This window comes from Punica granatum, chromosome 6 (assembly GCF_007655135.1).
Source record: "Punica granatum isolate Tunisia-2019 chromosome 6, ASM765513v2, whole genome shotgun sequence".
In the NCBI taxonomy this organism is placed as follows: domain Eukaryota; kingdom Viridiplantae; phylum Streptophyta; class Magnoliopsida; order Myrtales; family Lythraceae; genus Punica; species Punica granatum.
Window position 1 is genome coordinate 25,703,509 of NC_045132.1, and position 26,311 is coordinate 25,729,819.

The window sequence follows — 26,311 nt, forward strand, 5'->3', positions numbered from 1 at the left end:
GGAAGCCATGAAAAGGTAGATGTAAAGCATCTGAAACACCAAAAGGAATAACGATGAGAATCGATTCAAATCGAAGATTAGCAAAGAGAGAATTGAAAAAAAATTTCTTTTTCAAAAGGGGGACAGGGGAAAACAATTGCTTTGCAAAGATAATACTATTCATTATTAAGGTAATGCATGTGATTATGATCTGATGAAAGCAATTATCTTTTTTTAATGTAATTTCTTTTCAGGCAGAATCTTCAAGCTGGTACGGAATGAGGGGTGGTGCCACATTGCCGAAGCAGACCTTACAACGGGCAAAATTTTCCCATCATTTCCGGTATGGAAGGTGGTCCTCTACAAAAATTTGATTTTATTCATCGAATCGATTCGGACAGATCCTCTCTTTGCACGGCACGGCACGGCACTTGAAATGGCTATTGGAAGATATTGTGACGGAGACAAAACACTTCATTTAGCATTCATAATGAAGGGAAAAAATTAGAGAGAAGCTACTAAACTAAGATAAAACAAGAACCGAGCTAGATTTTTACTAAACAAGATAAGTATAGAATACATTCGGCAATATCCTACCAGCATTCACTAAGTTCCGTAACTTAGATAGCAAGAATCATTCAGAGATCAGAGAGCTCATGAAAGCAGAATGTACAGCACAGATTAGTTTCATACCCGTCAGAAGGTACAAAAGTCTGGACTACTCAACTCAGTCGAGCAGAGCTCCTAGTCGTTCGTCTTGGGCCAGATACATCAGGTGGAGGCTGACTTAGAGCACTGGCTCTACTTGCTTCACCAGTTCGAAGCCTCTTTTTCCTGGATGCAAGAGGTGGTTGGGTTTGGACGGGATTTGGCTCATCTTCTTCGTCTACTTCTTCTGCTTTGGGGATTGACAATCCCCACTGATTGCCACAGCTCGGGCAGGTTCTTTCAGCCTGCAATTTCTCGAGTTAGCGAAAGAGTTCGTCAGAGATGTTGTACGCAGTGGTTAGGTGAATGCGGCTATCTGGACATACCCGCCTCTGGGAAAATCTCTGCTTCAAGCAGTATTCATGAATTCGAGCTGTACAATTTTCATTAGGGCACAACTCCGCCTACCAACAATCAAATAATACAAATTAGATCAGAATCAATAAAAGGCAGAGATTCCTTTCACTTCCATCAGGTGCTCAACATATATATTAAAGATACATTTCAATATGCATTGATGGTCTATCCATAACGCACATTGATGAACACTCTAGAGAAATGGTCTATAATGATATGGAAATCCAACAATCTAATATACGTTTCGAAAGGTAAGTCAAAAGTGGAGATAACCTTGACAGCAGCTTCATTGCACACTTCGCATGAAGGAATATCATTGCTGCGGAACCAGCTTCGCAGATCAAGAAAGGATCTGATGCCAAGTCCAACCCTATCATCCACAGATATATAGAGCCACCTATCCCGGGTAAGCTCCTCGAGAGTCTTTTCCTTCTGAGACAATGAGAAGTTCCTAAATGCGGCAGGAATAGTGGATGGATGGTCCTGAGATTGAGACCCCGCTCCTGTCTGAACCTGAAAGCAGGCAGAAAGTGGTTCATGAGTCTTTGAATTAATAAACCAGCTTACTGATGAGCTATTGAAAAGATGGAACTCTAGCACACTCTGTTTGACTTCGTACAGGAAATTAAAAACACTTCGGGATGCAGGGGCCAATCAGACCTGATTCTCCAGCCGCACGTTGAGAGCTTCAATGCCAGATATGCTACCCTGAGCAGCAGCATCTTGCACAATTGCTTCTATCTGATACATGCCAACAGAAGTACACATGATTATAGCTGGCAGGATGAACGCAAACTACTGAATATGAGTCAACAATTTTAATTCTATGATCACCTCAGAGAAGATGTACAATTGGTAAGTCCAAAAGAAGGAATTCCAGACAAGCAATGTCACGAAGAATAACCTAAATGGGAGGTATGCTCTAGCTTACAGGAGCCTGCAGAGATCTACCTTTGAGTGGCTATTTCAGGCCGATAATAACATCATCGAGATCTCAAGGCATCACACTCAACTTCGTAACACTTGTATGATTATCAGTAATTGATAATTACTTCTGGACGGTTCTTCTCTCACACATATTGCATAAACAGCATAAAGAAAGAGGGAACGTGATCATCTTCAAGATAAATCCAAGCCAAGTTACAATTTTTAGTTAAACGCAGTCTTTACGAACTCGTACTCTCCACTCAATTTCTGTCGATTCGGTTCACTTATGGCTATAACCAGTCACCGTGGTGCCTGTAGTACTCACTAACCACTAGCCAAATTGAAATTTCAACTATCAAGTAAGCACAGAAGAAATCTGTTCACGAATAAAAGACAGACGATGTCAAGACTCACAATGGCCCTATAGAAGGCAATCTGCGGGACCGAATACTTAGTTCCGAGCTTAGATTCCTCGTCAGCGACATTGTTGACAAATCCGTAATGAACGTTGCCATCGTTCTGGTTTCTGCAGCCCCGCACCTCGCAGTTGACATACGAAAGCTCCCTGTTTATCTTCAGGAGATAATCATTGAACACCTGCTGATGATTAGCTGAAAACACGAGTACGTCCAAGAACAAACCGCAGCCAATTCAGAACTCAAAGAACTTAAAAATACTTCGAATATGAAATTCGGACGAAGAGATAAGAGGAGAGGGGAGGGAGACTCACCAGGATTCTTGCCAGTGACGCCGCTGAAGATGGAGTGGAAATCCTCCTCCGGAAGGGGCCCGCGGGAGAGGAGGGCTTGGATGAGGACCTTGTGGCCATCGGTCAGCGGCGGCGCCATCGTAAAGTGGGGATTCCGGCGAAACCCTAGGCCGTCGAAGCGCGGCGATCAGAAGCGAATCGCCGGCGCGTGTAAAAGATGGGATGGAACTCCAGACTTCCCCGGGAAGGTAGAACTCAGCTGGCGGGAAAATGGAAATAATACCTTTTTGGGGGATTTTTGTTTCCCGGAAAATAGAAACCATGTTCAATTTTCCTTATATATTATTACAAAATCAGGACCAATGAGTTTTTTTTTTTTTTTTTTGAATAAGGGACCAATGAGTTGGTAGCTCGGATTGATAGCGTGTTGATATTTCAAAACAATTCATGTTAAGAATTCGAGACTCGGGAACAAATAGAGGGGAAGGTCTTGTTCGACCTGCTTGTAGCCATAGTACTCTGACCCAAATAAGACATTTGGAGGCTAATTTCGCACTCGTATCACTATGCCTCGTGGAGTTACCATGCTAGACACCTCTGGAGCCCTTTAACTTACAAAAAGAAAATACAGAATTACGACAGTGAGAATACAGTGGGCCCATACTCCGACAACTGGACTGGGCCGGAGTGGGCCCATTCTCTTTGTTTCCCAGATCAAGTGCAAGCCGGAGTACAAAGCAGAAGAGCATACCTCTCGGTGCATGAACATTCATAAAGCTCTGATGATATCAACATTTGGGGGCGAACCCTCCTTGATGTGATCAAAACTGAAAAATTTCAGGGTCCCGCCATCCCATATATTAGGCTCTGGTGAATCGTAAATACAATTTGCCGCGCTCTTGGATTTGATTTTAAACTCAAAACTTCCTTTATGTGAATCAGAATAACTCAATCAATGAAGCAACAAGAGACCGATTAACAGGCAACTACTCATGGTCGGATGTCATCGTGAAGCCAAAGCTCCCTGAAAGGTCATGAGTGTAACACAACGTATTGACACAAGAAAGGAAAGAAAATTGCCCAGCCACATTCCGGTAACAACCATTGCAGCAGATAATAACAGTATAAGATACTCAACAGGTCTTCATTGATGAAACAGCAAAATGGGGAGTGAAAGCGGCTTTCTGAGTCTAGTACATGGAACTCTTTAACCTTAACAACATATGACCATCTAACTGAAGTACCCATCCCACCCCGGAAACGTAGAAGAAATGAAGTAGAACAAAAATCAAAGGGCTTTGAAAGCATCGATTGCCTAATGGTCGCCTGGCACGCTCTTGATGATATCGGAATCGCCTGGAGCACAGAAAAGTAGTTCCGATCTAGATCAGGTGGCCGCAAATCAACAATAATATAATAGCAAGAGATACGTTCAAGAATGTACTCACCAGGGTCAATAATGCTCAGGCAGCATACCCTGTAGTATTTCCCGCAAGCTGTGCCGAGGTCTACGTTGTCTGGTATAAGGTAAAACGAACTCTTGTTTAGTTAACAGTTTATGTTCACCTCAGCAAAACAACATGCAAATGTAGACTCAAGCAGAAAGGATTAATTTACAATAAGCAAGAATTGAAATCCTTCCAAAAAAGCAGAGAGTGTATGCTGCAGAAGGGGGTAAAATTTTGTGGATGCCATAGCAATTGCTGATCAAATATGATTGAAGCTCAATGATTTCAAAATTCTGAGCAATATTTCATGTTAAATTATAATTAAAAGTGGTATGGTTTATGATGTGCCTTCACAGATCTCAACACATAAGAGAATGCTTCAAGTGCGCGACAGTTTATGATAAATTACTCCTCCTAATTCGTTCAAAATAGAATGCAGTCGAGCAGCATAATCTGAAATTCAGTTTTCATACAATATCTCAAATATGAAAATCGGAACAAACAAAGGAATATGTTTAAGCAGCTTATCATTTAGAGAATTTACACATTTGTTTAGAAGGTACAGCGCAGCGCTCGCTACATACACTTCAAGTAATCAAACACGAGCAAGACAACTGATCAAACAAACAATCCATTGTTCACATGAAAGTTAGCATGTAAGAGGGCAAAAGGACTTACTTCCATTGTAGTGGTGGACTCCAACCTTCGCCAACATCGCGTAGTATTCTATCTCAGACTTGCGGAGAGGCGGGCAGTTGTTGGCAATGATGATGAGCTTACCTAATTAGAGCCCCAAATTCATGTAAATAGTTGGAATCCACAAAATTCCATCTCAATGATATCCTATAATCTAAAGCATAGCAGAAATCGATTGAACTCAAAGCAAGCAGGGGATATCGATCTGCCATAGGATCACGGCTTCAAATTCAAGCTATTTCATCAGAAGGAGTGCATTTGAGGTGAACATCAACGGCGTAAGAGCACGAATCAAAATGCTGAGCTAACCGAACAACAGAAGGGGAAGGCACCTTTGGAGCTCCTGAGGGACTTGAGGACGGTTTTGTACCCCAAGGTATACTTCCCACTCTTCATGACGAGAGCGAGCCTGTTGTTGATGCTCTCATGGGTCTTCTTCTGAGCGATTCCAGGGAAAAATGCAAATGAAGAACGTTAGATTCAGTGTTGCTGTTACAGCTCCTAAATCGAATGCTCTGCGAGTGGAGGGAGAGATAGAGGTAGAGAGAGAGGAGATTACGGTCTTCTTGGCGGCCACCATTGTTGCTCGCTCTTGCCAGTTGATTGCAGCTCCCGGTGATTGCAGAGTAAGGCGCGACGACAGCTCCACCAGTGTCCACTAAACCCTAGCTCTGGGAAGGGTAACGCTGCTTTTATACGTGCGGGGATCGGGTCTGGGTTACTGGGCTGGGCCTCGGTTTAGATGTTCCAAGGGATGTAACGACAGAGGTCAGAGAGCACAATGATGGGCCTCGGAAAGGCCCAATCAGTTTTTATCAAATCACTCTGCCGCCTCCTAAGTTCTGGAATCCAACAATTTAGCCCCGTACTTTTATCTCTAAAAGAAACAACTCAAAACAAAACTTCTTTGTGGCGATTATTGTTGAATAAAGGTCAACAAATTCCGACAAAATTTCGTATAGAAACTCCTCGAGACTAAATCTCATTTTACTTAATTATGTAGGATTCAACTATAACAATTTTAACCATCAAATAGTTATGATCCTTCCCTAGTCGATCTTGTAAAGGATTCTATGAAATTGTATCTGTAACAAGCTTGTCGAGTGGTTCCATACGTTTGCTATTTATGAAGCTCAGTTCACTCCACAACAACTCTAGCTGCTCAAACGATAGTTCGATGAAGTTCCTATAACCTAAAACCTAAAGGAGAAGTCATAACGGAAAATTACGACCCAAGAGAATTTGGAGAGATGGATAGAGAAGAAATGAGAAACCAAAAGTCTGTGAAAGATCTAAAAAGTATATAGCTTGAATTAAGGAACACGTGCTTATACATTTCACCTCATAATGACATGATTGTCTAACATATTCTCAATTCTTTAGCAATGTCAATCTCAAACACACTCGCATCACTAGAGTCAAACCACAAACGTCCATTGGAAGGAAAAAAAAAAAGTTGAGGTCCACTTCGACTTGACTAGATCCCTAATTGTCACATTTTAGTACAAACTTTTTTACTATTAGGAAAGCCGATTTTGCCATATCCGCACAATTAGATCTCTTAGGCAGTGACGAGTCACGAAAGCGGAAATAAAAAAGAGTTTGGAAGCGTTTAGGCAAAACATCTATAGTTCAGGGGCTAATGGATAATTATCCAGTTATATTGGTACCACCGCTCGTGTGAACCAAACCTTCACACGTGTTAGCCGCTGGGCTCGATCTCTCTTCGTCCCTGTGTACAATTTACGAAGCTCACACAACGGTTTCTAGGGCATTCCTCAGACCACACGAGCCAAAATCCAAATCTCAACCCAGCCATGGCGGAGGTCATGAACTTGCCGGTGGAATCTCTCGACCGTCCCGACGGCAATGAGAAGCCCGCCGACGATCCGGAGAAATCTTCTTCCCCTACCCAGCTTGAACCGCCTCCGCAGCAGCCGCAGCAGCAGCCCCAGCCGCCGCCGCCTCCGAGGAGGCGCGACCGGGATTCCCGGGAGAGGAGGGACGAGCGGGACCCAGACCGCCCTCCCTCCCGCCGTGACTACTACGATCGCAACCAGTCGCCTCCACCGAGGGATAGGGACAGAGGGTACAAGCGCCGGGGGAGCTCGAGCCCTCCGCCCTACAGGGACCGCAGGAGGTCTCCCCCGCCGCCTTACAAGCGGTCGAGGAGGGAGGATGGGGGGTATGAAGGCAGGAGAGGGAGCCCTCGGGGCGGATTTGGACCTGGAGATAGGAGGTCCGTTTCAACTGTTTCCATTTGTCAAAAGCTGATTTTTGTTGGTCTGAGCTGATTACTGGTGAATTCACTGATGGATTGGACGTGACAAGCTTAACTGCCATAGAATCGATGAGTCGGACTGTCTTGTCTGGCTGGATTTGACAATTTCAGTGTGTTTGGCACCCATCATGGTGATTGGCGTGTACAGTTGGTTTGAGGGATAAATTGTACATTTTCAGCTGCTGACAGTTAGGAACCTTTCACGTAAATCTGTGTTCTTAATGGCAAAGCTGCCGTATTTCGATACTTGGGATTGGGTCTTTATGTAGACATATTTTGCCTCTTCTCTTTAAGTATGTCTGTTCTTAGGGTATTGCCTATGTCCACTTCAGGGATTTTCCTTTAATAGTTTGGTCCCTAATATATCGAGTCTCTTTTACTCGAGTTTTCTCTTGGTTTTTTATGTCATGTGACTGGGACGTTGTAGGTTCGGCTATGATTATGGCTTTGATGGGGGCAGATATGGTGAAGAAAGGGGCCGGTACATGGGCCGCTCAGCTGGAGGCTACCCACCTGGTAAAATTTTCTATATTTTATTTTAGTGTTATTCATGATGGATACAATCTCGGCAAAATTTTACATATAAAATGCCTTTCCTTGTTTCGATGTAGTTTTCTTAAATGTCAATGGCAAGATTTATTAATTTCTTTGAAACTTATAAGGTCTTAGGTGCCTCTGATGCGTTCAGTGGCTGACCCATGAGAATAATGATAATAGTTTACTAAAATTTGACTTCCGTATGAGTACCTCTTGGTCTTGATACTTGAACCTTCAATAAGATGTCTCCAACCATGTATCGAGATTGAAATGTCGTGCTTTTAGGTTTGCAGGAACGCAAGCAAGCTTTTTTAGTGTTACCTCTTGTATGCATTTTTTGGTGCTCCTTATCAAGGAACTCCCATCTGTTGATGGCTTTCTTTCCATTTTGTGCCATATATACTGAATATTTTTTGCGTCTTTTCTTTATGCAGAATGGGAGGGTCGTGGTGGCTATGGTGATGGTCCTGGCGTAACGAGGTAGCTTCTAATCACCATTTGAAAATTATTTTGCAATTTGCTATCTGGTTATTGCCGTAGCAGATGTACGGCACGTTTAGGAAGTCCGCAATTTTGAATAGAAGTGAGGGAACTGATCTGTGAAGATTTTGATGGTTTTTTATTGCCAATCAGTAGTTGTTACTTTCGAGTGTGAGAATTCAGAAACCTAAATCAACCGGCACAAACCTTATGCAAATAAATGTCATGATATTTCATATTTTCTGATGGGTTGAATTTTTTTCTATTTGTGAGAAATGCAAACTCAATTCAGCCCAGGTTTTTTCAGTTAGGAGTAGTTTCTGCTTTTTCCTTGTGCTTTTATCTTTATCTCAAATTACAGTCTGGCAATGTTCTCAGGGAAGGGCTGATGTCATACAAGCAGTTCATCCAGGAGCTCGAAGATGATATTTTGCCCTCAGAAGCTGAACGCAGGTACATCATGAGCAAATTTTTTCTTGGCTCCAGTCTTAGTGTTTTCCTTTCCCTTTTATTCGTAGTGTGACAGTTGGACTGACGTCATCTACCAATCTTGTAGATACCAAGAATATAGATCAGAGTACATTTCAACTCAGAAAAGAGCCTATTTTGATGCCCATAAAGACGAAGACTGGTATTTCCTTGCACTATTATCAATTTTTCTGTTTTGATGTGATCATTACCATTCTGATTCTGACAGTTTAACCTACTTTTATGTAGGCTGAGAGATAAATATCATCCGACAAATTTAGTGGGTGTTATAGAAAGGTAAGGCCTGTTGATTTTGAGGATTTATCCGGTATGTGAAGTAACTTGTTTGTTGATGTAGCGTCGTATTTTTGTTTTTTTTGGGGGTTTGATTTTTGCTCTGACGCTCAGTATTAGTCATCAGTTTGATGGGATCTATTATTTTGGTATAGGAGGAATGAACTTGCAAGGAAGAATGCAAAGGATTTTTTGCTCGATTTGCAGAGTGGAGCATTGGACTTGTAAGATAAAGTTTATATTACAGCGCATTTCAATTTTTCTTTATCTGTGCATGATTGCCCATAATTTTATTGTATTCTGCAGGGGCCCAGGAACCAACGCCACACCCCCAAACAAATCTGGGCAGGCTAGTGACCCTAATTCTGATGAGGAAGTAGATGGAAGTGGCAAAAGAAGACGTCATGGTAGAGGTGCAGCAAGAGATACTGACCTCATTTCTTCCGCCCCCAAGGCTCATCCAGTCAGTTCTGAACCCAGAAGAATACAAGTTGATGTTGAACAGGCGCAGGCCCTTGTACGCAAGCTAGACTCCGAGAAAGGAATTGATGACAATATTTTAGGTGGATCTGATAATGATAAAATGAGCAGAGACAAATCTCATGGTGGCTCCAGTGGCCCAGTTATTATAATTAGGGGTTTAACTTCTGTTAAGGGACTGGAAGGTGCAGAACTTTTGGATACGCTCATCACTTATCTCTGGCGGATCCATGGTTTGGATTATTATGGAATGACTGAGACAAGCGAGCCCAAGGGTCTTCGGCACATTAGGCCAGAGGGAAAGGGTCCTGATGCTGCAGGTAATGGGCCTGAGTGGGAAAAGAAGCTTGATGTGCGATGGCAAGAGAGACTGAAGAGTCAGGATCCTCTGGAAATAATGACTGCTAAGGAAAAGATAGAAGCAGCTGCTGTTGAAGTATTAGATCCTTACGTGCGGAAAATAAGAGATGAGAAGTATGGATGGAAATATGGTTGTGGGGCCAAGGGATGTACAAAACTTTTTCATGCTGCTGAGTTTGTGCACAAGCATCTTAAACTGAAACATCCAGAACTGGTGATGGAAGTTACTGCCAAAGTTCGTGAAGAGCTCTATTTCCAGAACTACATGAAGTAAGTACTTTGTGTTGTGTTATATTCTGCTGGTTGTTCAATGTGATTGCTCAGCTTTGTATTGTCTCTTCGTTATTGGATTGACGAGTTATGCATGATACTGCAGTGATCCTGATGCCCCTGGTGGTCAGCCTGTTATGCAGCAAACTATAGCGGTAGGTACATCAAACTAACAGAAAATTTTTCTACGCTTATCTTTTTTCTGAAGCAACCTCTCACTTCTCTGTGGTTTTCGTAACTCTCCATTGGCATTTTCTAAGTCACCATTGCATTACTTTACCCAGTTATATGGGTCATGAATCTGTATAGGGGATGGGACCTCTGTGTCGAAGCATTTTCTGTAACCCTTAGCAGATCAAAATTGCAGCATCCATAACCCCGTGGAACTACACGGTATCAGTCTCTTCCGTTTGTGGTTTCCATATGGAGAGGAGAATAGACTTGTATTTGTTCCATCTGGCTGAAGTGAGGATTATAAAATATAGAGAATATTGATTAATTGGTGAATTTCTATTTCAATGGGAAAGGAAAATGGCAAGAATGCATGAAAAGTTGATAATAATGTTAGTTTGAATGCAGGGCAGCTTTCTTGAATGTTTTTTCTCTGAGCAATGAAGGAGACGATTAGGAGAGAAGTAATTGGAGCTGTCTTCCTTTGTATGCAATGCTAGACCATGTATTGATCTATATGCTGTTTGCTGACCTATTTGCTGAATTTACTTTTTTCAGAGAGACAGAATGCAAAGGCGCAGGCTGGGCTTAGAAGGTCGACTAAGAGATGACCGCGGGCTCCGACGAGATCGGGAAGGTCGACCAGTTGGAGGTGAGAGATTCGATAGGTCCGACAATCCACAATCGGGTGATCTACAGTCTGACAAAGACGGTGCAGATGGAGGAAATGGAGATGACCCTATGTTTGACACTTTTGGAGGGCAGGGACTTCATGTTGCTCCTTTTGGCTCTGAAATCCCCCCTCCTCCAGTGCTGATGCCTGTTCCTGGTGCTGGGTAAGCTGGGATTTTTACTCATAATTGGGATTCCATGCAATAGAATTGATACCTTGATCAACTTCATGATTTTTTCTCTCCTGCGGTTTACAGTCCGTTGGGACCATTTGTTCCTGCTCCCCCTGAAGTAGCGATGCAGATGTTGCGGGAGCAGGGAGGTCCTCCCCCTTTTGAAGGTGGTGGAAGAAATGGGCGGGCTGGGCCTGCTCCTATCATCGCCTCATTTCCTGGTTTTCGACAGGATCCTCGACGATTGAGAAGGTACTATAGATTGTATCCCACTCGATTTGAATTTTCTTGCTTCCCACCATTCAAGGCTCAATCTAGCAGGAGTTAGGTGTGCTTACTATAGTTAAATGTTTTATGCAGCTATCAAGACTTAGATGCCCCGGAGGATGAAGTGACCGTCATAGACTACAGAAGTTTGTAGGTGTCGCTGCTTTCAGAAGATGCTGTTTTATTCTTGAGCAGGAAGCCTGCTCATGTGATGCTGTGACACTAAAGTGATTTTGTCCTTCGAACAATAGTCTTGTGTAGTATTTCCATCAAGATGTGAGCAAGCAGCAGGCACTTCCCTAAACTCATAAAATTTCCTGCTCGCATATCTGGGGATTATTTTTGGGTTTCTGCAGATATCGAATATTAGGTTCGTGTGAGATTGGTGGTTAGATCCTTTGCTTTTCCTGAACTGACCGGCAAAAGATGTCTCTGTTCTTTAGGGGTAAGAATGTTGAACTGGACTGCTGTATTTGAGATTGACTGGAAATGTACTCGGTTTGATTCTTCGAGAGCACAATCAGTACAGATATTTATATCATGTCCGATGATCCTAAATGTAATTCCATGTGAGTAGTTGTGTAGATTCGTTTTTGTTCTTTTTATCTTTATTATTGTTATTCTTTTATTTCATTCTTTCACATAACATTTGAATATGAATCAAGATTATGGGAAAAAAGGCCTCTGCCAAATTAGTAGTAACAAAACCACTATCTGAAATTCTGTACATAGTGGACTCTCTTATTAGAGAATTTCAATCCCGTCCGGCACGGCACCCCGTGAACATCCTACTTATGACAGACATTGTTATAACAATTTGGAGTGGGTTGAATGAAACCGAGAGAAAAAAATGACCCAAAATCCTATTCCACACTAGCAAACTCCTTGTCCTACTTACAGTTTAAACAAGTCCTACGAACTGACCTTTGTAGTTTCAACCTTTCATTCATCACAAGCAGCAATTACCTTCTACCTCATAGATGTACAATCAGGTCACACGGGCAAGCTCTTTGGGAAAGAAAAACGAGGGAGTCTAGTTGATCAGATGGTCAAGGACACCGGTATAGAGAGAACTCCAATGGTCATTGGCTGTGTCTCATCTACGTTGCTTCTTAGCTACGGAATCTGACTGGGGCTCGGCCTGAAAGGAGAATAACGTGAGAATGCGAAGGGGTGATGCATATATAATTTTCTTCTTTCTATTTCTTTTCACCAACTTCTTGTGAAGCCATTCGTATCTTGTATTGTAAAAGTTTTCAAGTCTATTATTGCTTAAAACATTGAATCCAGAGAGCAACTGCCTATACTACCGACTGTATTGGAACGGGATTCTAAATCTTTGGCATTTTGGTTCCTTGGGAGAGTCCGAGTCATAAAGAATTCACGTCGGCATTATGCACGGAATTAAATCCAATACAATGGTAATCAGTCTTATATCTATTTCACAATCTTACGTGTCCCATCAATTGAAATAATCTGATCCCTATAGCCAAGCAGAAGATAAAAATGAAATCATAGCCCATAGGAGAGAGTGGTACCGCATTCGAAAGCTGTTCACGTATGTACGCCATTGATCTCAGCATAGCACCCAATGTATCCCTGGACACCTGAAACTTGACCTCAGACTCGCCCGAGGATGTCTCGGCATCTTGAAGCTGGAAAACCGAGAGATGAAGTACATATTTTAATGGGGTTGAATACTGCTAACAAGCAATTATGGCAACATTAATGAAACAAAAGACTGCAGCTGCAATAGGTCTTTCACTAGCTTCAAGATGAATTATTAGTCGAAACAACTGAAAATTGTGCCTACTAATTTATAGCAAACAAAATCAAGCCACATGATTTAAATAAGCCTTTTGAGGACATAGGTCAGAAGTGGATCAGAACACCTTCAAGTTGATGACGGCCACCCTATTAGCTGGTGCTGAAAGCTGCTCGCTGATGTAGGCCATAGACTTCAACATCGGTTCCAATGTCACCTTCGAGAGCTGAAACTTAACCTCCGTCTCTGCTAATGGAATCTTGCTATAATCTTGCAACTGTAGTAGGCAAATGCTCAATTAGAAAATCATGCAACTGAGAAGGAAAAAGTATAACAAAGTATATCGAATAGCCTGAGTTCCCAATACACACCAAAACTCATGGGATCAACAGAATACAGTTTCCAATCTCACACGCACTGATCTTCAAAATATCACACGATAAATTGATGTACACGCACATGGGGCAGTAATTCTAACTGATTTAGAGGTCAAGATTCTTGTATTTATACCTTCAGGTTAATGACAGCTACTCTATTTCCAGGTGCTGAATCCTTATTCTCCATCACCCAGGTCATTGATTTGAGGCAGGGAAGGACCACCTAAGATTAATTACAAATAAAAATGAACTTGAAGTCACCTTCAAAGAAAGATACATAGAAGGATATATGAAGGGCGGAATTGTTCACATTACCATGTTGTCAGAAAGACTATCGTCGCGATGAAGAGAGACAGGAGCCATACGCGGAATATTCAAGTCCTCGACCGATTGAGCAGGAATGCTCGAATCATTAAGGTTTAACTGACGAGCCATTTCATCTTGCCGTGGCCATAAAAATGGGGTCATATCTGATGCTGCTCCAGAGCTATTGCGATCATCATAACCGATCCCTCCAGCCTGAGAGGTAGGGGGAGCAACTTTTGCAACATTTTTCTTCACTGAGGAAATCTTCTTCCGACCCTCTCTGAGGGCAGACATTGCTGCATTAAATGTCTCAAGAGATGTTGCTCCTTCCTCTGCGTACTTCATGGCTTCTTGGCATAGGTTATTATATCGGTTTGTCAGGGACTCCTGGGCCTGTGGTTCCACGACCCGATCATCCAGCCCGGGCCCATTTTTGGCATTCCTGGTCCACCTTTTCAAAATGTAATGAGATGGCAGCGTGAGAACATTAGTCACAGTGAAGACTGTCAAGATATGCCTGCAGAGAATACCCGAATACTCAAACATTTGGCAACTACAGTTTGCTGTCATTTCTGAATAGTTCAATCTGACAAAATAAGCCTTCTGATCATCCTCAAATTTTGCAACCCTGAATGTGTTGACCAGGCCATCGCCTTCAATTCTATTTGCTGTGTATACAAAGGTTTCAACCAATTCCTCCTGGAATTTCACAAATATTTTCCTTGTATAGAGATTTGCTGCCTGTTTCTCCATTGGAGACGGTGTCTTTAACACTGGCGTAGTGCATACCGTATCAAAATCAGCCTGAATCTCCTTCTCAAAGCAATTCTCCAATGCCATTTCATACTGCCTAAAGAATATCGGCAGTGTTGTTTGGTGGTTTACATAACCATCGAAAAAGGAACCATCAAATCCTTGATTAGGAGATACCGCTGCAAAAAAGGAATTCCGGAAGTACACTGGTGCCCATTGAGCACGAGCAGTATATAATGACTGAAGCCAGTCATTTCTTCTCAGATCATACTTATCAATTACAACATTCCAAGATGACTCAAACTCCTCGATAGTTTCAGTCAAGTTGATACAATTATACAGTTCCACTTGAAATTTAGGGTGTGCGCGACATACATGAGCTAACTTCTCTTGGCCTTCTCTCAAAACATGCCACTTGCTAATACAGTGGCGAGCTTCTGGAAAAACCAGAGATACTGCTGTCTTTATGGCTTTGTCCTGATCAGTGACTATGGAGATAGGTGGCCGATCATTCATTGCTGTAAGAAATGTCTTTAGTAACCAGACAATAGATGCCTCAGAGTCATCCAAGAGTAAGGCGCAGCCAAACAAGATTGTCTGCCCGTGATGATTCACACCTGTGAATGGCACAGCCGGCACTCTATACTGATACACTCGGTACATAGTGTCCACAGTAACAACATCACCGAAGTGACTATATGCTGCTCTTGATCTTGCATCCGCCCAGAAAACATTTACCATGCGATTTTCTTCATCAAGTTGCATTGCATAGAAGAAACCGGGATTTTCTGCCTGCATTTTGTTGAAGTACTCCAGCAAATTTTGAGCATCCCTCCCTAGTGTCCTCTTTCGGCTCAGTGGCCTAACAAAATAGTTTACTGACCCAGCATTATTAAGCGGACGATTTGATTCGACACTGGCATTCTTGGACCCAGCATTATTAAGCAGATGATTTGATTCAACAGTGGCATTCTTTGACCCAGCATTATTACGCAGACGAATTGATTCAACAGTGGCATTCTTTGTTCCCCGATTTGGCTCCGCATTGACATGGTTTCCATCCATGGTAACGTAGAAAACACCACTTGGAACGAGTTCCGCCTCCCGCGAGCATTCAGTCGCATACTTCAGAGCACCCGCAAAATGCCTGCGAGGTCGAAGATAATGGACTTTATTCGGACTGATCATAGAATGGTTATGTTCCTTGACGAATTTGGTCACAACCCATTTGCTTTGATCATTCAGTTCTACCCTAATCATAGCATCACAACAGTGTGCCGCTCTTCTTTTTGGGCCTTCTTTGCCACATATAAAATCCCGAGCAATAACTGCCCCATCAGCATTAGATCTATATGGACCATTTTTCAAACTAAAACCATTCTGTTTGGCATACTCGTCATAGAAAATTCTAGCGGCATCTTCAGAGTCAAATTCCATGCCCACATATGGTTCAGACATCCCATCCCCGGTATGACGAGGAGTCGCATTTTCAGCATTACTAACTTCTCCCTCATTGGTTTCACTATCTCCATCATCGGCCCCTACAGTATGCCCAACTCCCTTAGGCACTTCGATCACTCCAACATCCATAACTATAGCATTACAAAATATGCTTGTGTAGCTACTATAAAGATTTCTTCTGCATGCTTCTGTATCGATATGGAAACACTTGCTTAAGCGTACATTACCCTGCCGTACAAGAAAAGCTCTTCAGGTATTATCAACCAACGGAAAAGGAACAGGGAAGTAAAAACAAAGGAATAATAATTTAGCAATTCAATCGTATACCGGAAACCGTTGCCTATCATTATAAGCAGCCACTCCACTCCTACTTATACATGTTCAAGTACCAAAACATTGAGCACCACCCTATGCAGTCACTCCAAGACACAATACCATCAAATAACCCAAGCAGCTGCAATATAGCTGGGAAACAGCACATGGGCAAGCAGTGAATCGTATTCTGACGCTATTGCCATAGACGGGGATGAAATACAGAGCATGCTCTGAGTTTGGACCACTTCAATGGCTTCCAAAAGAGACTGATCACTCCCACGATTGAAACTTCCTATGTTCGACAGTGAAGGATTGAGAAAGCTCTGAATTTAATCGGAAATGGATACCTGAAATTCCGAGCTCCGATTAGGGTTTCGTCCTTCTTCCAGCACCGGTCGGTGGATTGCAATTTTTGCAGAGCTCCGACGGAAATGCGAGGGGGGGGGGGAGAGAGAGAGAGAGAGTGGAGGTCCTGTGGATCGCAGAAGACGACATAAGCGGACAGCCGCGTTCTACGCCGTCAGATCTGGATCGGACGGCTGATGTACGTGCAGAGCTAACCGCAGCCACTCAGCAGATCACGATGAAGTCATGGGCCCACACAAAGAGACGTCCATCCGGGTTGATGAGTTAACGGCGTGATAAACGGCGGTGTGTTCCCAGCCGTTACGTTTGCGCTTTTTCTCAATTACGGAGATGAACGGCCGTGATTGAATTTGCGCCATCATCACTCACTCCGATTTCGGAGCTCCCCACGACAGTCGGCGTCGGCTGAGAATCGCCATAGCCTCCGGCGGGAGAAGCTTTTTAGTGAGAGAGTAATCAGTAGAGAAGATGAAGAAGATACCGCTGCTGCTGATGGGGTGCGGCGGCGTCGGCCGTCAGCTCCTCCAGCACATTGTATCCTGCCGATCTCTCCACGCCGAGCAGGTCCTCGTCTCACCCTTTCTCGATCAATCTCTATTTATCGGCTTCCCTTTGCGATTGAGCTGAACTCCATGAAATACTGACACGAGCTTGATGGTAGGGAGTAACACTGCGGGTTGTCGGAGTATGCGACAGTAAATCTTTGGTTGCTGCACCGGACGTGTATGCGTCGGAGCTGGACGATAAGTTCTTGCTCGAAGTTTGCAGGATTAAGTCAGCTGGTTCTTCCCTGTCAACGCTCCGTAGCTTCGGTAATTCCATTTCATTCTCATTAATGGAGGTGTGAAATTTATACTTGAAGATGAAGTTGATACGACCTTTAAATTTTTGCTTTTTCGATTACTAGGGGATTGCCAAGTACATACACACTCCGACTTAAGCGAGAGGCTTATAGAGATCGCATCACTTCTCAGCAAATCAACAGGTTTGTTTCACATCGACTTGTTTTGACTTGTCAAGTTAGGATTGTTGATAATGCACAACTGATCTTGTAAGATTACCAGTTCTTGATATTGAATCTCGATATAGGTTTGGCAGTTGTTGATTGCTCTGCTAGCTCTGACACTATCGAGGTGCTGACCAGTGCAATCGATTTGGGCTGTTGCATTGTCCTGGCAAACAAGAAACCCCTTGCTTCTACAATGGTAAATGCTATCTCCTTACTTGTTTGGGTAGCAACGCTAGTGTATGGGATAAAAGGGTACCTGCACGTCCCTTCGATTTGTTATTCTGACTCTGAATGTTCGGTTGTCATTCTCTGTTCAATACTCTTCTCTATTTATTTGTTATTTTAAGTACCAGGAACAATATTCTTCTATCTCTCTTCCAGGAGCACTATGATAAATTGGTCTCTCAACCACGACGCATTCGGCATGAGTCAACCGTAAGTACCTCTATCTTTTTGAATAATAAGGGGATCCAAAACTTTCATATTGCATATTCTGATTAACAGAAAGAACCTTAATTGTTAAATCGAGGTTGTCTTCTACAGGTCCGTATATTTTCTTAATAAAAATTGTTTCCAACGATAAAAGTCAACCTTTTTCACGATGTGATAAACAGTGTAGTGCCTAGCTCTTGCTGTCTGTAGAATCAGTATTCAGGACCTAGTTCCGTATTTCTATCGCACAATCCATTTCTAGTTTGCTTCGTACTAGGATGTTTCTTTTTTTGTGAGATATGATTTTATTTTCAGCTTATGACAGTGACCAACATATAATAATCACCTGATAGGTGGGCGCTGGCCTTCCCGTCATAGCATCATTAAATCGAATACTCTCATCCGGAGATCCTATTAGACGTATAGTTGGGAGTTTGAGTGGTATGGAATTCTTTGCTGACATTGGTACATCATATATTTGTGGCCAAAATAATACATCACGTACTTAGATACAGATCTTGATATGCTGGTTAAAACGATGTGTTAGGTACACTGGGATATGTAATGAGTGAGCTTGAAGATGGAAAGCTGCTCAGTGAAGTGGTAAAAGCAGCTAAAAGCTTGGGTTATACTGAGCCAGGTTTCACTGTGCTTTCTCCTAATTTTAGCCTCCAGAAACATTCATTCTTGATCGATAAAAAGTGAATAACTATATATGAAAATTGGCACATGATGGACAATAGTAGTTTTAGGTTTTAACTTTATACTTGTTCATTGTTTCTTGAAATTTTTGTCATGCATGATTTTTTGATATTCTTGTTCTTGTCACAGATCCTCGTGATGATCTAAGTGGGATGGATGTTGCAAGAAAGGTATTGATGCCAACCCCTGCCCTGCCCTTTCTCTCTTTCACTCTCTCTATCATGTGCAAGGAGTGGCATTTGTCATCTCTCAGCTGTCTACGTAATCAAATCTTAGTTTATGCCTCTTTAAGTGTGTTGCTCATGGTTTAATCACAATCCTCCCTTCATCCGATGGATGTAAAACTTGAAATAAAATAGGTTTTGGAATATTTTGAAGTTTTCCTGTCAATAATTAATTGATGCATCTACCCTTGTGAGGTTTAAAATTCAATGGCAATGCGATTTGGATTGTAAACAGGCCTTAATCCTAGCTAGACTTCTTGGGAACAGAATCACGATGGACAACATAAAGGTCTGTCCGAGGCTTCTCTATTTTCCAATTTTTTTCCCTTCTTTCTTTTACAATATCCTTTAATGTATCCATAACGGCTATGCCTCTCTAGGTGGAGAGCCTGTACCCAGAAGAAATGGGTTCTGCCGTGATGTCAGTTGATGAATTTATGTCAAGTGGGCTTTCATTGCTTGACAAAGATATCCAAGAGATGGTTCATAAGGCTTCTTTGCATGGCAATGTGCTCCGCTATGTCTGCGTTCTTGAGGGCTCAAGGTACTGTAATGATTTTTAATTCACTATCTCACCCGATTCTGGAAGTAATTGACTTCTTCGTCTGCAGGTGTGAAGTCGGTATTCAAGAGCTTCCGAGGAACTCTGCTTTGGGAAGGTTGAGAGGAAGCGACAATGTGGTATTTTTAGCATCACATTTCTGAAATTTCTGAACATTAATTTCTAAACAGAGTTCCGCACCTGTTTAATCCCATCGGTCATGTCCCTTTCATTTCACTTTTCTGGTGCATGCTGTTCTTTTACCTGTAAAATATGAAAGTTCCATTTATAATTATCTGATACATTGATGTTCTCACTGGTTGTAATTGCAGCTTGAGGTATACAGCCGATGCTACAGCCAACAGCCACTGGTCATTCAAGGTGCTGGGGCCGGAAATGACACCACTGCTGCAGGTGTTCTTGCCGATATTCTCGATGTTCAAGATTTATTTAATTGAGAGCTTTTGCCAAATTCCTCTTTATATTGGAGATAAGTGGATTTCTCCGAGGGTATTATGCACACTGAGGTTGGGACGGACTGACCATCACTCAACTCCACGGGCTGAAGAACTTCCAAACTTAGCTTTTCTGGAGACTTGAGATTTTGATATGGTATCCCATCCTTGTTATCTTGGAAATTCGAAATTGTGTAATCTTGTTTTGGTAGGGTGTGAAACGCATTAGACTTGAATGTGACACAACACTGAACTATTGCAAGAAAAAGCATCGTACGACCAGAATAAGTCGATGCAATGGGGAGCAAAAACAGGGCATTTTCCATAGACAAGGTCGCATGTTATTCTCTAAATCACGAAAATCAGTAAATTCTAAGGCCGTTCGGTCTATGGACCCTAAATCATATCTCAAACTTAAATGGGGCAGCCTCTGAAACTGAACCAGAAGGAAATCGACCCATCTTAAAACCCAGCTCCCTCTGTCTGGTCGAAGTAACACCCCGTCGGGCTTCCCTCAGGCAGGAGAGCCAACATGACAGGTCCCCTGGCCCCCTCTTCCACAGTCATCGGCCCAGTGTGCCAGTTGATGTCTGTGTTAACGTACCCTGGATGGACACAGTTGATGCACATTGAAGGGTAGTTCTTTGCAAGAACTCTTGTGTAGGCGTTCAGGGCTGCCTTTGATATGCTGTATGCAGGCAGCATCGTGGACCACCCATTCTCCTCTAGCTTGTCGGCCTTCAAGTCACGCAGGAATTTCTGCAGCACCGCATCTATCTTTTCCTCGGTCAGGGTGTCCAGGTCACCGAGCTTCTTCCTTGTCTGCTCATTGGGGATTCTCTGCGTAGCAGAAGTAGGCCTCGTCCTCAAATTGTAGGAACAATTAACAGTATCCTTTGAAGAGGACATGAATAGGACAAGAGTCGGCTTACTCGTAGCTCGCTCCTGAGGGAGGAAATATTCACTATTCGTGCACCTGAGGGCGAGAGCTGAAGGAGCGGGAGGAGAGCCTCAGTTACTCGCTTTACACCGTAATAGTTTGTGTTCAGGCAGAGTTCAGCAGATTCATAAGTCTGCCTTATCACTCCTTGCAACAAGTCGACAACCTTACCAGCAAGCTGCAAACATAATTGACATGGTAAATCAAAAAAGACTGATTACCAACTTCTCGAGGTTTGGTTTTTTTCCCCGAATATATGACTTATTTGCAGATATTAATTACCCAATCTGCAGGATCTAGGTTCAGTGCCCTTAGCGCATCTTCATCAGTTATGACTCCTGAAGCTCCAGCATTGTTCACCTGCAGAAATAGACTTAGCACTCAAATTAATTATGAATTATTTCATCAACTGGGCAATGATATGCTCGAAGATTTTAGTAGATCTTTGTGTATTTGATTGTCGGGAAATCGGCCTGGGCACAATGGTAACATAATGCATACGTCTTTGCAACTATCGAGCCAGAAAAAGATCATCCGCAGTTAGGTGTCTGATTCAAGTCCTCTTGTAGGTATGAGCAAATATCTTTCTCCAAACAGAGCGGTGCGTTTGAATAATTTTCTGGAAATTATGAAGACGGCTTGACAACATAATTTTTTACCCATTGGAACCATTCCGGCACCTTAGTTCCTTACCAGGATATCGAGACTTCCGAACTTCTCCTTGCTGAACAGAGCCAAGGACTCGACGCTCGTCGGGTCTAAAACATCGAGCTGATGGAACACCACATCTGGGAACCCCATCTCACGGAGCTTTGATGCTGCCTCCAATCCCCGCTTCTCATTCCTCGCCGTCAGGATTACAGTCACTCCTTTGGATGCTAGCTGTCTCGCAGTCTCAAAACCGATGCCCTTATTTGCACCAGTGATCACCGCATACCTATGAAAAGGATCATGAAGAATGAACTTTAAACTAATCCCACATGAATTCTGAACCGAGAACCGTAATTTTCCGAGGAACAACATCGACCTCTTTTGAGCTGAAGGCTTTCCGTTTGCTGCCATTTGCGCAGGGCCAGAGGATCTGATTGAACTTTGTCGGTGGGCTATTGACTTTGAGCTGAATCTGCAGTGTTGGGCAAAGCTCAATCAATGGCTTCTACATTAAATTCATTCAAAATCTTGTCAGTCCAAGATAATATTTTTCCTCCCTTTATCATCATTTCATCTTTGTCTTTTATATATCATTAAGTTTGAATCAGGTGTTTGCGCTCATGGAGGATATCGATGAAAAATTCTAAGGTCCCACCCGCTTTTTTTCGGGGCCCCGTCGGATGCGGACAGCCCCTTAAGAGTCAGGCAGGGAGGGGGCAGCTATCCCGATCCAACAGTCTCGTCTCGGGGTCCCTTGGAACAGTCTGATCCCGGGCAGTAGGGGCGCTTGGACCTTGGTAGGAATAAACAGTGTGGGTCAGTGACCCATGTTGTCGAGACATTAGACCACATCATAATGTCAAAAATGGCAGGACAAAGGAAAAAAGGAACACTCCATTAGACTCCACAAAGAAGGTTAGTTTTACCACGGGAGACTCAGGACTGTTGGGCGGTGGGACTCCGGAAAGTTAAAGATATTTTCGCAAAGAAGACCAAATCTGACCTTTTTTCTTTTTTTTCTATACTTACATTCACAAGACAATGGGGATCATCTTTCAGATGGAATAGCACAGACTGAGATTGAAGAAAAACAGGCCTTTTATAGTATTGGTTTGGGTTGTGACAGTAAATTCCTAGGGATTACAGGCAGACTGGTTAGCCTTTTCTGTGATTCAAGTATGGCTATTCTCATCTTTGGGAACACCCACAGAGCTCATGGAATCGAAGAAGATCCCCAGGATGATACCGAAACCCCTCCTCCAACTGCAGGCACTCCTCAATATTCAACCAATAGCTCACGGCTTCCATGGAGGAATATGCCCACATTCATGTCTTCTTCCTTCAGGGCATTTTCCATATTCCATCACATTGAATAAACAGAAAAATGGGTGACAGCAGAGATGAGCACGGGACAGCTTCTATTACCTCAAGGGGAAGGATGTGAGCTTCCTAGGGGATGATGCAGAAGGAAGAACCTTCGAGCTTCTGAGAGCAGAGGCGGAAATGGAGGTCTCCTCTGCCCAATGAGATCTGCTGCTGCTGCTTTGCCACAGTTCTGCTCTTGACAATGAAGCCATCAAATCTCTCTCCGCTCTCTCCCCACTATATACTAACAGCAAAATATTTGTTGAGATTGATTGAATGATTAACCCAGCAAAGCACAGTCTTTTTAGGTTTTTACTATCAAATGATGATTTCCTAAAGAACAAAGGTACGGTAGACGAATTATTTGTTTTATATTTAACCCCCCAAAAAAAAATTTTTGTATAATTTTTTAAAAATATGAAAAGGGTCTTCGCACTCGTACAAGATATTGCCGCGGCCCAGTGCCACCAGATCACGAATGACAACTACTTCGTGGCCCGGCTCGGGTAATTGGCCACCGATTGCAGGGTCAATCTGAGGGGGGAGATGAGGGGTGGTCAATACTAAAAAATCATAGTATAAGCACTGCGATTGATAGTCAAGCGCGCTGAATCACAACTATTATTTTTTCCCTCGACGTGGTTACACGAAAACAACATTCAATCTCGAATGTTAATGGCCAGGAAAATATATATATATATATATATATATATATATCTATCTTGAACATTAACTTCACCCGACCCAACTGCCAACAATCTCTTCATCATTTATATCACAATAAGAACCGTCGGTTGGAAGGAAGAAAAATGCGGTTTGGGCATAACGGGAAATCAGTGAAGGACGGTGAGTGAAAAAGTTCCATTTATTTCCCACATCGTTATTATGGCATTCGAAAATACCATTTTGCCCTTTGTCCCCTTTTCACAAAACCATCATCATCTCTCCCTTTCGCTCATTCCACTCACTCTTCACAGCACTGCTCCTCCTCCTCCGGCCAGAAGATCAGCCACGCAATGGGCGCTGGCAGGGCAATGGTTGCGGTGGTGGTGCTCTTCGCGGTGACCTCGGTTGCAGCTCAGGACGCTCCGCCAGGGGCGCCGAGTGCGGGGGCGGGATGCCTAACGGCGCTGGTGAACGTATCTGACTGCCTTACGTACGTGGAGGAAGGGAGCAACCTGACGGCGCCGGCAAGGGCGTGCTGCCCGGAGCTGGCGGGGCTGGTGGAGAGCAACCTCACTTGCCTCTGCGAGCTGCTCGGCCGAGCCGACAGCCTCATGGTTCATATCAACGTCAGCAGGATGATGGATCTTCCCTCCGCCTGCGACATTAGCACTCCTCCGTCCACTCTCTGCTCTGGTAACTCCAAAACCTCGATCCAATCTTACAAATAATAATTTTATTAATTTATTATAATTGTTTTCGCATAAAAATAATAGTAACTAATGGTGTTTCTATCATGAGTTAGTGTCATGATAACTCCCCATATAGACCATAGGATTCGCGTGGGCCCCACGTTCACTATCTTATTCTACAGTTCTCATAAGGAGAGTTAGCATGACAGAAAATCATGTTAGAAATTCTATAATAACTAAATAAATTGGCTACTTGTAAAATTTTATTGAGCTTATAAGCGATTGGGTTCAATCCAAAAACTCGAGTTGGTAGATTGTGAAACTCAATCTCTTATAAACCTGTGAATTTTTTAAAAAAAATTTCGTGTGAGGCAATCTCTTTAAACACTACTGCCATTTTTTAATTTCCTCGGGAATATAAAAATGCTTGATAACAAAATTTGGTAGATCTTGCCCCCAATGTCGAACATAATCTTATTTATGGTTTGTTTGTTTATAAAAACAAATTTTATTTAATTTAATTTAACTTTTTCTCTAACTTAATAACACAATCATTACTTTTCAACAATTTTTTCTTCAAATTCACTTTCATACTTTTTCTTATATATTATTATAATTAAATTTTAAATATTAAATTTTATCAACTATTTAACACTTTTCCTCAATTTCAATATTTTTTTCTCAAATCAACAATAGAATCATTACTTTTTTATCTTCTTTTTAAAAAAAATTTCAACTACTTTTGTCTTCATCTTCTTAAATCAATGTTAATTTTGTTACCAAATGTAATATTAATAGATTAAGAATAGTTGGTAGTAATGTAGATTTGCCCATAAAATGAAATATATGGGGCCATAGGCCCGACACCTTGACACATCCTGAGGGCCTCAAGGCCCAAGAGACCTCGGATCGGATGCCACCTTGTGGACGAATTGAGATCGCATGGGACTTGCAAAAGCTCGATTTATGTGACTGCGTAAAATCACCGAATTTTATCTTAAAGATGCGTTTTAGTTCGCCGAAATTCCATGGTTTAATCAAGTTGCAGAGTGATAGATTTTATGCGTTTCGTGTGAGTGTTGTGTGCACAGCTGCCAGAGCTCCGGGATGGGATCATGCGCCGTCCGACGTAGAGCCCATTGCACCAGGTATGGGATCATTTTGCTTCTGTGATGATGCTTTTTTTTCAGGAAAGAGTCGTAACTCGGACTTACCTGTCATGATATTTAATCGACCAATGGAACTAACTCTGTAGGAACTTCATCGTCATTATCCGGGCCCGAGACGAATGGCAACAATGGAGCTCGAAGGACCGGTACTGCTCTCTCGGCTCTGTCTATAGTTGCAGGGGCCCTTCCGGCATTCTTCTTAGCTTCCTAAGGTTTTACAGGGCCATTTTTCACACGACAAGAACTCTTGAGTAACGGCTGTGCTTAATAGTTTGTCGTAAGCTCATATGTGATTCGTCGATTTAAGAAGGAGGTTGAGTGGTTCTTCCATCTTGTTTGCATCGAGTGATTGATCAATATTCGGAAGAGCATTATCCCGACAGCTGACAGTACATGCCAGGCATTGTACAGCAGATATCGTATGCTGATAGAGCTTTCGACGGACAAATCCAATAGAGGAAAAATGTTGACCGAAAACACGCAATAACGGAACCTTATGCACTGATGATTTGATATCGTTGAACCCGATCCAAACCTAACATATATCATGGTTTCTAGTCATTCCAACCGCTACGGCAGCTGTTCGAGATGGACAATCAAACCAGCGAGCCATTATACACGTCGCATGAATTTATTCCATTAAAATTCAATTCATGCAACGATTTTTGCACATATTTTTAATTTTTAAAATATTTTATTTCAATGCAGTTATGGTACTTAATTGTAGAATTGATAAAATAAAAAATAAATATTACGCACTTTCTTGAAATATAGTAAACTTCTTTGATTCGTTAAAGAAGCAATTAAATAATTTCTTAAAAACACAGTTTTTTAAAAATAAATAAATT

General features: G+C 42.5%; 7 protein-coding genes across 10 annotated transcripts; 3 read left to right on the forward strand and 4 right to left on the reverse strand.

The window, feature by feature from the left end:
• Positions 1–153: 153 nt before the first annotated feature.
• On the reverse strand, positions 154–3,005 carry LOC116210550 (non-structural maintenance of chromosomes element 1 homolog). 2 transcript variants are annotated; one of them, XM_031544448.1, is made up of 7 exons: positions 2,702–3,005; positions 2,386–2,582; positions 1,705–1,785; positions 1,318–1,557; positions 1,014–1,091; positions 673–932; positions 154–419 (listed from the first exon to the last, which is right to left on the reverse strand). In XM_031544448.1, exons 1-6 carry the CDS (start codon positions 2,817–2,819, stop codon positions 702–704), a joined length of 945 nt encoding a protein of 314 aa, XP_031400308.1. In that variant the 5' UTR covers positions 2,820–3,005; the 3' UTR covers positions 154–419; positions 673–701. The 2 variants fall into 2 exon arrangements, with proteins under 2 accessions (XP_031400308.1, XP_031400307.1); XM_031544447.1 differs by lacking the exon at positions 154–419 and having other exon boundaries at positions 441–932.
• A 764-nt stretch (positions 3,006–3,769) lies between these two features.
• On the reverse strand, positions 3,770–5,543 carry LOC116210552 (60S ribosomal protein L30). Its single transcript, XM_031544450.1, has 5 exons — positions 5,384–5,543; positions 5,157–5,262; positions 4,807–4,908; positions 4,129–4,197; positions 3,770–4,036 (listed from the first exon to the last, which is right to left on the reverse strand). Exons 1-5 carry the CDS (start codon positions 5,402–5,404, stop codon positions 3,996–3,998), a joined length of 339 nt encoding a protein of 112 aa, XP_031400310.1. The 5' UTR covers positions 5,405–5,543; the 3' UTR covers positions 3,770–3,995.
• Positions 5,544–6,562: 1,019 nt separating this feature from the next.
• LOC116210547 (serrate RNA effector molecule) lies at positions 6,563–11,835 on the forward strand. Its single transcript, XM_031544441.1, has 12 exons — positions 6,563–7,063; positions 7,533–7,621; positions 8,077–8,122; positions 8,501–8,575; positions 8,679–8,753; positions 8,840–8,887; positions 9,040–9,108; positions 9,191–9,994; positions 10,101–10,149; positions 10,724–11,001; positions 11,095–11,262; positions 11,371–11,835. Exons 1-12 carry the CDS (start codon positions 6,642–6,644, stop codon positions 11,429–11,431), a joined length of 2,184 nt encoding a protein of 727 aa, XP_031400301.1. The 5' UTR covers positions 6,563–6,641; the 3' UTR covers positions 11,432–11,835.
• Positions 11,836–11,969: 134 nt separating this feature from the next.
• Positions 11,970–16,743, reverse strand: LOC116210546 (protein FAR1-RELATED SEQUENCE 3). Its single transcript, XM_031544440.1, has 6 exons — positions 16,602–16,743; positions 13,735–16,167; positions 13,553–13,642; positions 13,170–13,319; positions 12,816–12,932; positions 11,970–12,418 (listed from the first exon to the last, which is right to left on the reverse strand). Exons 2-6 carry the CDS (start codon positions 16,066–16,068, stop codon positions 12,374–12,376), a joined length of 2,736 nt encoding a protein of 911 aa, XP_031400300.1. The 5' UTR covers positions 16,069–16,167; positions 16,602–16,743; the 3' UTR covers positions 11,970–12,373.
• Positions 16,744–16,952: 209 nt separating this feature from the next.
• Positions 16,953–20,294, forward strand: LOC116210549 (bifunctional aspartokinase/homoserine dehydrogenase 1). The gene is made up of 12 exons (XM_031544445.1): positions 16,953–17,184; positions 17,282–17,432; positions 17,528–17,605; positions 17,710–17,825; positions 18,011–18,064; positions 18,415–18,502; positions 18,609–18,701; positions 18,893–18,933; positions 19,223–19,276; positions 19,368–19,531; positions 19,599–19,668; positions 19,861–20,294. Exons 1-12 carry the CDS (start codon positions 17,089–17,091, stop codon positions 19,984–19,986), a joined length of 1,131 nt encoding a protein of 376 aa, XP_031400305.1. The 5' UTR covers positions 16,953–17,088; the 3' UTR covers positions 19,987–20,294.
• Positions 20,284–23,258, reverse strand: LOC116210548 (short-chain dehydrogenase/reductase 2b-like). Of its 3 annotated transcripts, XM_031544444.1 has the most exons (7): positions 23,000–23,135; positions 22,230–22,367; positions 21,951–22,046; positions 21,617–21,860; positions 21,206–21,283; positions 20,916–21,101; positions 20,284–20,823 (listed from the first exon to the last, which is right to left on the reverse strand). In XM_031544444.1, exons 3-7 carry the CDS (start codon positions 21,983–21,985, stop codon positions 20,446–20,448), a joined length of 921 nt encoding a protein of 306 aa, XP_031400304.1. In that variant the 5' UTR covers positions 21,986–22,046; positions 22,230–22,367; positions 23,000–23,135; the 3' UTR covers positions 20,284–20,445. The 3 variants fall into 3 exon arrangements, with proteins under 3 accessions (XP_031400304.1, XP_031400302.1, XP_031400303.1); XM_031544442.1 differs by lacking the exon at positions 22,230–22,367 and having other exon boundaries at positions 23,000–23,258; XM_031544443.1 differs by lacking the exon at positions 22,230–22,367 and having other exon boundaries at positions 21,951–22,079; positions 23,000–23,138.
• Positions 23,259–23,875: 617 nt separating this feature from the next.
• LOC116210551 (xylogen-like protein 11) lies at positions 23,876–25,804 on the forward strand. The gene is made up of 3 exons (XM_031544449.1): positions 23,876–24,298; positions 25,386–25,442; positions 25,550–25,804. Exons 1-3 carry the CDS (start codon positions 23,956–23,958, stop codon positions 25,672–25,674), a joined length of 525 nt encoding a protein of 174 aa, XP_031400309.1. The 5' UTR covers positions 23,876–23,955; the 3' UTR covers positions 25,675–25,804.
• The last annotated feature ends 507 nt before the right edge of the window (positions 25,805–26,311 follow it).